At 44.1% G+C, this 10,347-nt stretch overlaps 1 protein-coding gene across 4 annotated transcripts; it reads right to left on the minus strand.

Annotated features, from left to right (window-relative positions):
* Positions 1–302: 302 nt before the first annotated feature.
* LOC131469570 (thromboxane-A synthase-like) lies at positions 303–8,808 on the minus strand. Of its 4 annotated transcripts, none has more exons than XM_058644685.1 (14): positions 8,771–8,808; positions 8,115–8,265; positions 7,878–7,971; positions 7,339–7,391; positions 7,107–7,203; positions 6,831–6,947; positions 4,260–4,348; positions 4,019–4,167; positions 3,605–3,735; positions 2,713–3,063; positions 2,527–2,615; positions 2,303–2,440; positions 1,656–1,818; positions 303–909 (listed from the first exon to the last, which is right to left on the minus strand). In XM_058644685.1, exons 2-14 carry the CDS (start codon positions 8,213–8,215, stop codon positions 820–822), a joined length of 1,662 nt encoding a protein of 553 aa, XP_058500668.1. In that variant the 5' UTR covers positions 8,216–8,265; positions 8,771–8,808; the 3' UTR covers positions 303–819. The 4 variants fall into 4 exon arrangements, with proteins under 4 accessions (XP_058500668.1, XP_058500667.1, XP_058500669.1 ...); XM_058644684.1 differs by having other exon boundaries at positions 8,689–8,771; XM_058644686.1 differs by lacking the exon at positions 8,771–8,808 and adding an exon at positions 8,675–8,693.
* Between the last annotated feature and the right edge of the window lie 1,539 nt (positions 8,809–10,347).

Consider the following 10,347-nt stretch of genomic DNA (forward strand, 5'->3'; position numbering starts at 1 on the left):
GAGTTACATTGTTTCACAGAAGCATGAATTCACTGTCATCAATCATCATAATATTTAAAAAACAGGATAATCATAAAGAAGCACACTGTACATCTGTTATAGTCTGCTCCTGGTGAAATAGAAAATATATAGAAATGGTTATTTTCACAAGAGTGTTTTAGCCTGTTTGTAGTGGCCGTTTAAACCACAGTCCAAGTTCCTACGGCCACTTATTTTGCAGTGCTTTTGTTTCTGACTCGTGTCCCATTATTTATTTTTGAAAAACCCAATGTTACTCACAAGTATTCCACAGGAGGCAGATAAACGTTTACGTCCATTTATTTGAAGACAAAAACCAAGAAAACAAAGGTTATATACATCCACACGTGCAAAATCCTCCATACCCTCACACCAAACTGCCTTAAAACCTCCCCTAACTGTCGTAAAGCTCAAATATAACATGCTTTTATCCAACACAAATCAGTTTCCCACTCACCATAAACTTGAATATATTAACAATGTATTACATATACTAAACTTAACGCTACAAAATTACTTTGAGTGGCTCTCACACTGTTCTTAATACAAGCTGCACATTATCCAGGATTGCTATGCACGACAGCAGATCACAGTACTGTTTTTTCCCTTCTTCTCGAAACCTGACACTCTTTGCACGTCCCATTTATCATGACGCGATGAGCCACTAGATGAGCACAACAACCAAAGTCTAAGTTATATATTTTAACTCTATAAGATTCAAGTATTTCTAAATGAGAAAACTGCTCACACATTTAAAGTGAATCCCTACAAAGTGAGTTTTTAAATCATCTGGATGTGAAGTTAATTGCCGTCCACGTCTCTCCTGGTGATTTTCACAAAGATGCCGTTTTTCGGTCCGAGAGTGCTTATTGACGTCAGCTCAAGAGGAACCTGCACAAAGAAAAGGAAAAGAAAAGCCAAACGTGAAACATTGCTTCTGTGAAGGGAGGTTACTTGTGCTCAGTCATGTTCTTACTATCTTTGCTTAAACAATACATTTGTGCATTCAAACAATTTCCATCAGGTATTTAGCTGGATCTATGGATCATCAAGTGGCTATGGCAGTATTAAAGTCAATATGTAGTCCCAGTGTAAACCTGATAGAGGCAGTATGTCCTTAAAGCATCCAGCCTGCCACAAAGCCAAAAGAAGAAGAAGAAGCAGCCATATACCCTTTGTTTGAACACCGTGCTGCCACCACTAAGTTGGTTGGTTTAAGCCAATAATATACTTTATATTTCATCTTTTCATTGTGCACCATCAACATCATTAATTTGTTGTGTTACAAGTTAAGCTATTCCTTAAAATTGGAGCCATTTACTTACTGTGGGGAAACCTAAGACAAACAGATTTGGCTCAAGTGGATGCTTTTACTAAGGTGAGTTATTTATTTACAGTTATTTTATGATTATTATCCGGTCTGCATGGCAATGCACTGAATGATAAGTTACCATACCCAGGAAAATCATCACCATTCCTCTTCCATTCACACCAACTCCACAACAAATGTTTGAAATCTGTTTATTTCATGAAGTCACAGTAAACCTACCTGCTTCAATCATATGAGTCTAGTCAGCTGTTCCTTTTTTTGATAATTAAAACATTATTGTCTTTAGTGTTTAACCAGTCAAACTCACCTCGGTCTCAGTGCAGGCCACAATGTTGTATTTGTGAAACAGACGAACTAACACCATTTTTAACTCCAGCTGAGCGAGTCTCATCCCCACACAGTTTCGGGGGCCGGCCCCAAACGGCAGGTACACAAATGGATGTCGACTGGCCTTGGCCTCAGGTGTGAATCTGGGGAGCAATAACTTAAATTACATGTACAGCTTAAAACATACACACACACACACACACACACAGTTCATAGAGTAAAAACCTGAGTCTACTAAATATTTATAATACCATTATCTTTGCTGTTTTGCAGCATTCATAGGACCCAATAATGTGTTAGGAATCCACATAGATCACTGGAGGAGTGTACAAAATATCTGCACTCTGGTGTTCTCAGAGGCAGACGGAAGACACAACAATGGTTTGTGCAGAAAAGCCAAGGTTTGGATGATTTTGTCTAACAGAGAATCCCACAGGTAACACAATGGAAGGCAACTATCTTGAATTGAAGGTTAATAAAATAACTTTCTGAAAGGACAACTCCAAGCACAGTGTTACAGTTGCTTGATTTGACTGTTGCACGTGACTTGGAAGTGTTACTCCAGGTTTAATTAGTCACGGATGTCTATTAGACACATTAGGAAACTGAAAATGCAACGTTACTTACCTCTCAGGGATGAACCTTTCAGGTTCTGGCCAATGCTCTGGGTCATGATGGAGAAAACCCACGGGGAACTCCAGCGTGGCCCCTTTAGGGAGGAACTGGCCACTCACCACACAATCATGTTCGATTTCTCGTCCAAACCTGTGAAAAAAAAAATAAAAATCCAGCATGTTTATTGGACATAATTTATCTTTATATCATATTTTATATTTGGCTACTTCCTTTACCTGAGTCCAGGAGGGTAGAATCGCAAGGCCTCACATATAACCATGTCCAGATACTTCAGCTCCTGAACATTTGCGTAATCTGGTGACTCCTACAACAGGTCGCACAAGATCAACCCACCACTGTGAAGTTTTGTCATAACTAGATTAAGCAAACATGATCAGAACAAACGGCTCGTTAATACTTGCATATTTAGTGAAAAACTCGTCCACTTCTTCCTGGAGTCTGTGTTGACAGTCAGGGTGCAGAGCCAGGAGGTAGCAGGTGAAAGCCAGCGTGTTGCTGGTGGTTTCATAGCCTGCCAGGAGGAAGATTAAAGCCTGACCCACAATCTCATCCTCGGTTATCATCTTTCTCTGAGGCCCTCTGGTGTGCGGCCCCTGTGCGTGAGGACTGTTGTGATCCGGGGCCGACGGCTGTGCTTGCTGGTTCCTGTGACTGAGGTCATCGGTGTGGTTCAGTGTATCGAAATGTTCCACAGACACAGTCTCTTTGCTGGTGCGAGCGTCCAGCATCAGCTGAAGGAAGTCTCTGCGTCTCTACAAGCAAATAAATAAAATAAATACATAAAAATGATTTGCCATTAAACACCCAGAGAGTCATAGAGGTTAAAGGAATACTTCATATAATTTAGCATTGTATTATTAGAATATGGGTAGTATTTTTGAAAAATATTCTGGGTAATGAGTTCCCGTCCCCCTACGAGTGGCTCTAAAAAGTGTGTTGCAGTTTCAAGCCTTGGACCAAGTGTCACTGGTGGACACATAACAAATAAAAAATGAAGATAGTTCTCGACTCGAGAAAAATGAGGGGAAGCACAATTCTTCAAGAATACTACCCCTATTCTAGTAATACAAAGCTAAATGCAAATCTGTTTAGTATTTCTTTAACATGTTTGAAATCTGGGACATCATTTCTTTCTTCGGCCATGACCTATATCTCGACAAAACACGTAATTAAAATGCATGAATCTTTTGAGGTAGGCAGGCAAACAGACAAATGTCGGCAAGAACACAAGCTCCTTTAAGGACGGAACATTTGAAACACTAGATGCACTTTTTGGGATAACAAAAATCACACCTGTTCCGGAGGCTGTTCCTCTCTCTGCTTGATGATTTGCTTAATAGTGTTGATAAAGAAATTATTCATCTGGTCCTGTCTTTTATTGGGGAGGAGTCCCACAAGTGGAGTCATGATGTGAGGAAAAGCCACTGTACACGCAAAAAAACCACATTTAAACTAAACGTTGTTTGTGTCTCTGCGTACACAACATTTAGTCCTATACACAGCACACAGAAGAAAATATGTTTGACTGATACATTTGAAAATAAATTGTTTTCTTTGTTAACATGCAGTCATGGATTATGTAGGTAACTTGTATCTATAAGCCCTCCAGTTTCTAGTCCTCGGTATAATTAAGTTAAGTTTTTTTTTATCCCCACTGTAATACTTAAGTTATATAAATGGTAGAAGCACAAATAGACTTGAACTGACTGAAAAACAGCAACATTGGCCTGAAGAAAGTGAAAGAAAAGAACATCTGAGCGTAGCGGACGAATGGATCGTCTTGGTTTTTCTGAGAGTCCACTTGCGTTCCAAATGCCACACTGGCAATAACGTCCATGGTGGACCAGCCAAAATATCTGAAAAAACAGACACAAATAAAAATGAGACGCGACACAAAAGACACCATACGATGACTTTTGTTTGTTTTAGTTCAACTTCATGTAGTTACTTGTGGATGTCAAAGGCCTCTCCAGACTCGGCATTCACATTCAGGTTGTTCATTAGGGCATCAGTGGCTGTGTTAATGAGTGGAACCATCTACAAGAAAAAAGAAGAGACATTTGTTTCGACGTGCATACAGAGCCGTGCCCCGCCCCCCCTCGGGCTTTCCGATCACATCTCCATCATGCTGGTCCCTGCTTACCAGCCACTGCGTAGCAGACCTGCACAGAGGACGATCACGGTGTGGCCCAGCGATGCCAACGCCGAACTGCAGGACTGCTTTGAGTGCACAGACTGGCATGTCTTCAGGGAAGCAGCTGATCGTCAGGGGGACATTGACCTGGAGGAGTACACGTCAGCTGTCCTGGGCTACATCAGCAAGTGTGTGGAGGACGTCACAACCACCAGGACAGTGACAACGTACCCAAACCAGAAACCCTGGCTCAACAAAGAGGTCCGGTCTCTGCTCAAGGTTAGGGATGCAGCTTTCAGGTCAGGAGATGCACTGGCTCTCAGGGCAGCCAGGAGGGAGCTGATCGCAGGAGTCAAGAGGGCAAAATCCACCTATGCTCAGAAGGTCCAGGATCACTTCTCCTCCAATGACCCACGGAGCATGTGGAGGGGCATAAAATGCATTACAGACTACAACACTAAAGATGCACAGTGCCCCCGGGACCCCTCTCTGCCCGATGCTCTGAACAGCTTCTACGCTCGCTTCGAGATTCCCAGAAGCTCTACCAGCACCAGACTCACCCCAACACCAGGCGATGCGCCCCTCAGCGTGACCACGGCAGAGGTGAGGAATATCCTCAGGAGGATCAACCCCTGCAAAGCCGCTGGTCCCGATAACATCCCTGGGCGGGCGCTGAAAGGCTGTGCTGACCAGCTGTCGGAGGTGTTCACAGACATCTTCAACACCTCCCTCAGGCAGTCAGTTGTTCCCACCTGTCTGAAGACTTCCACCATCATCCCCATCCCTAAAGGCTCCACAGTGACAGGCCTGAATGACTATCGGCCAGTAGCTCTCACCCCGATAGTCATGAAGTGCTTCGAGAAACTGGTCAGAATGCACATCAAGGACAGCATTGACATCACTGTGGACCCCCACCAATATGCATACAGGAACAACAGATCCACAGAGGACGCCATCTCTTCTGTGGTCCACACAGCCCTCACTCACCTGGAGAGCAAAGACTCATATGTCCGCCTGCTCTTCCTCGACTTCACATCTGCTTTCAACACCATCATACCACAGACCCTGATCCATAAACTCCTTTCACTTGGACTGAGCCCCCCCCTCTGCAACTGGGTCCTGGACTTCCTGACAGACAGGCCGCAGTCAGTGAGGATTCACGACATCTCCTCCACCTCCATCACCCTCAGCACTGGCTCCCCCCAGGGCTGCGTGCTGAGCCCCCTTCTGTTCACCCTGCTCACTCATGACTGCTCACCTATACATCCGAGCTGTCACTTTGTGAAGTTTGCTGATGACACAGCAGTGGTTGGACGCATCAGCAACAATGATGAGTCTAGCTACAGGAGGGAAGTGGAACACCTGGAGGGTTGGTGCAGGGTAAACAACCTCTGCATCAACACAAAGAAAACAAAGGAGATGATCGTGGACTTCAGGAGGAGCAGACATCCCCCCCATTCTCCCCTGCACATCGGAGGAACAGCGGTGGAAGTGGTCTCCAGCTTCAGGTACCTGGGCGTGCATCTCAAGGACGACCTCACCTGGAGCAGGAACACTTCTAGCCTGGTCCGGAAGGCACACCAGCGCCTCTACTTCCTCAGGAGGCTGAGACGCGCTGGACTAGGAAGGTCAGCCCTTATCACCTTCTACAGATGTGTAGTGGAGAGTGTCCTGTGCTCCTGCATCACTGTGTGGCACGGCAGAGAAGAAGGCTCTGCAGAGAGTGGTGAAAGCTGCACAGAGAACCGTGGGCAGCAGCCTCCCCACCATCACGGACATCTTCACCTCCAGATGCAGGAAGAGGGCCACCTGCATCATGAGAGATCCCACTCACCCGGCACACACACTGTTCACCCACCTCCCCTCAGGCAGGAGGCTACGGAGCATCAAGAGCAGAACTACGAGACTGAGGAACAGCTTCTTCCCTGGAGCTGTCAGACTCCTGAACCCTCTGTAGCCCCCATAGCCCTGCTGCCCCCCCCCCCACGTACTGTACTTTGCACATGCCCCCAGTACCGTACACACCCTTGCACCAATTCTTTTTTGCACAGCACCTTACCTCCAGAGGTTTAAAGTTTTGATCTCTTTTAATTTATATTTGTTAAGTTAAACTGTTGGTTCTATTTCTTTTTTCTTATTATTCTTATTGCTGGGCCGACCGGGTTCTGGAGAGACTGATTTTTGTTCTGACCTCATGTCTAATGTGTGTTGGTATGACAATAAAGAAATCTTGAATCTTGAATCTTGAATAATGATCAGAAATATACTAGGTCATCTTTAAATAACCCCTCAAAACAAACCTGTCCACATTTCCCCCCCACACAACTTCCCACTAAGTACACAAATATCAAGTACAAGTAAACAGTCCAAGCACTCTTATCTCACCTCTTTCATCTTGGCAGCACTGAAGGACGGGGTCAGGATGCTCCGCACTCTTTTCCAGTGTTCATTCCTCAGCAAGAGGAGACAGTCACTGCTGGGTTTGGTGGCAAAGCGAAAATTCTTTATCAAAAGGACAGAATGAGAACAGGGGAAAAAACACGTTTGTTATCAAAACAGCAACCGAGTCTGTGTGAATTGTGAGAAACCACTTGGTGTGTGTGTGTGTGTGTGCGTGCGTGCGTGCATGCATGCGTGTGTTTCTTGAGCTGATGTCCTCACCGTTCTGTTTGGGAAACTGCTAAAGTCTCTGACCATCACTTGTTGAAGCATGTCAGGGTCGGCTATCACCACCACCGGTCTGCGTCCCAAATAGTACCTATCAACAGCAAAGAGTCTCAATCAATGTTGCTAATGTATGTCACTGTTTGAATACGACATTTCTCATTTCACAAATTTAAAAAAATGTCCAAACTTTACCCATGTAGATAAAAACAAACAAACATGTATTTACCCACAAACCCTGCCATGAGTCCTTATGAGATCAGACATCGGGCCAAAGAAACCCTGAAAAAAACACGTTAAATAACAATAAAAAACATATCATAGGATAGCAGGAAATGGCTCATTGACTGGTTTTATTCCAACTCTTTCAAATTAAAAGATTACTTTTTTAATCTTAAATCCAAAACTTGAAACACTAGAATGAAAGTGATGATGAAAGTGTAACTCACTGAGATAAAAGTAGTCTGCATGTAAAGTTAGTTTAGGTTTTCATTATGGGCTGTTTCTGTTTGTCTTTGTTAATTTCATAGTTGTGCTGCTTGTAAAGAAGTAGGCAAATCTGATTATGACTTAGTAAGTGATCAGTTTAAAGAAATACATAGTCAACATTCCATGATGTATTATTTTCTGGGTCAGGTTGGCTATGGGTGTGAAGAAACAATACATTTACAATACTATGAAGTAGGGTGGGATGTCATAATGCACACAAATTGAGACAGGAAAAGGGAGTTAAGTCCAAATGTGACGGAAGCTGCATCCATGTCTTACATGGCGAAACATGAATAGGTTGCCAAAGAAAGGCACTGTGTCTGGATGTTTGATGCCACATCGAGAGAGAACTGAGAACGGGTACACTGAATACCTGGAAAACAGAGCACAGTGTTGTCTTGATTGGGAATTCATGAAAATTCACTTGCTTTCTGTTACTAGAAGATGATTTCATTTCCTCTGCAGCCACACACTACATCCTAAACAGAGGATGCTTATATATACACATTTACTCACCAGTAGAGAAGACATAGAAAGATGAGAAAGAGGCCGAGTGTCACAGGAAATCCTCCGTCCTCACCGTGGAAAACATTTAGGAGACTAACGACCGCCTCCATGTTGAGAGAGCACTTTTCAGGTCTTCCCTTAAAGCATTAGGTCAATGTGCCTGGAAAGGTGGACACTGACAGATGAGCTCAGTGTAATAGATGCAGGGAACACCATCAAATGGTAACATATGCCAGTAGATCTAGAGTAGACCTTGGACTGACTTGTTGACGTGTTAATAATTTGTTTGCTTAACAGAGCTCACTCATCACCTGCATTTTAAACCAGCTCATGTCTATAACAGCGTTATTCCTCACTTTCTTTCGGTACAATTAAATACTTTACACAGAATCCGATAATATTCCACAATTAAATAAAAAAAAAAAAAACACCCTTTAACACCAATATCCAGACTTCCTGTGTCACATTACACATGCAATGCGATCAGGAAGCTAACAAAACACAGCAGCATACTCGCACGTCTTGTCTTAATGCATGAATATGAAACATGGTAATAAATACATTAATACATGAATACACTTGCGTGTTAAATGACAGCGCCGTTCGTACAGCTGGAGAAAGTCCGGTTAATGAAAGCTAAATGTACGGGTGTGTCATCAACTTACCTTAGGAAAAGTCAATATTGGCGCTCTTCTTCTTCTTCTTCTGTTCAGGTTCATTGTCGACTTAAATGCCCATTACTGCCACTCACTGGACAGGAGTGAGGATCAGGACACAGGAATTTCAGAAGACTTTGTTTGGTCGCATTAAAGCAAATATTGATATTTTAAGTATGGATGATGCACAAAGAAGGACATGGGATGAGGAGAGTACCATATAAGGTCATTTATAAATTGTATGTTTGTTGTTTTATTATGTTATTTTGTATGTACAGTGATAAACAAAGTATTAAACCACGACTCAGTGTAAGGTTTATGCCACAGCTGCCCTAAATTATTATTATTATTATTATTATTATTATTATTAATAATAATAATAATAATAATAATAATAATAATAATAATGGGTTCAAAGACTCTATTGTGAAAGCTGTAGTGGAGAGCTGTGGCTCCAGGGCTTTAGGTGCCTCAAGGGGCGGTAACCCTCGAACATCGTGGTGGACACCGGTGGTCAGGGAAGCTGTCCGACTGAAGAAGGAGTGTTTCCGGGATATGTTATCCCGGAGGACTCCTGAGGCAGTTGCAAGGTATCGACGGGCCCGAAGGGCGGCAGCCTCTGCTGTGGCAGACGCAAAGCAGCGGGTATGGGAGAAGTTCGGAGAGGACGTGGAGAAGGACTATCGGTCGGCACCAAGGCGTTTCTGGAAAACCATTCGGGGCCTCAGGAGGGGAAAGCGGGGGACACTAAGGATGGTCCCCCTTTTCAAAAAGGGGGACCTGAGAGTGTGTGCCAATTACCGGGGCATCACACTTCTCAGCCTCCCTGGTAAGGTTTACTCCAAGGTACTGGAAAGGAGGGTTCGACCGGTTGTCGAACCTCGGATTCAAGAGGAACAATGAGGATTCCGTCCTGGTCGTGGAACAACGGACCAGCTCTTTACTCTTGCAGGGATCCTGGAGGGGGCCTGGGAGTACGCCCATCCGGTCTACATGTGTTTTGTGGACCTGGAGAAGGCGTATGATCGGGTTCCCAGGGAGATACTGTGGGAGGTGCTGGGGGAGTATGGGGTGGGGGGGGCACTACTTAGGGCCATCCAATCCCTATACGCCCAAAGTATGAGCTGTGTCAGGGTTCTCTGCACTAAATCAGGCCTGTTTCCTGTGGGTGTTGGCCTTCGCCAGGGCTGCGCTTTATCACCAATCCTGTTTGTGATTTTCATGGACAGGATATCGAGGCGTAATCGTGGGGGTTGTGGTTTGGCGGGCTTGAGATCACGTCGCTGCTTTTTGCAGATGATGTGGTCCTCATGGCTTCGTCAGCCTGTGTTGCATCTCTGGAAAATGAATGATTAAGGTCCACACGTTGGATGGGTCTTCACTTTCTTTTTAATGAACCGTAGGCAGCATAATACAGGTAAACAAACAGCCTGACGAACCCGCATAACTTCCGGCCCTCTTCTTCTACCCGCTTAACCTAGACCTGGACCACGACAACAATCTCCACACGCCCTCTGCTGGTGAACAATAATAATGCTGCCTAAATATATATATATATGAATGATTTAACTACGATACCACAGCCT

This window comes from Solea solea, chromosome 12 (assembly GCF_958295425.1).
Source record: "Solea solea chromosome 12, fSolSol10.1, whole genome shotgun sequence".
NCBI classification, from domain to species: Eukaryota; Metazoa; Chordata; class Actinopteri; order Pleuronectiformes; family Soleidae; genus Solea; species Solea solea.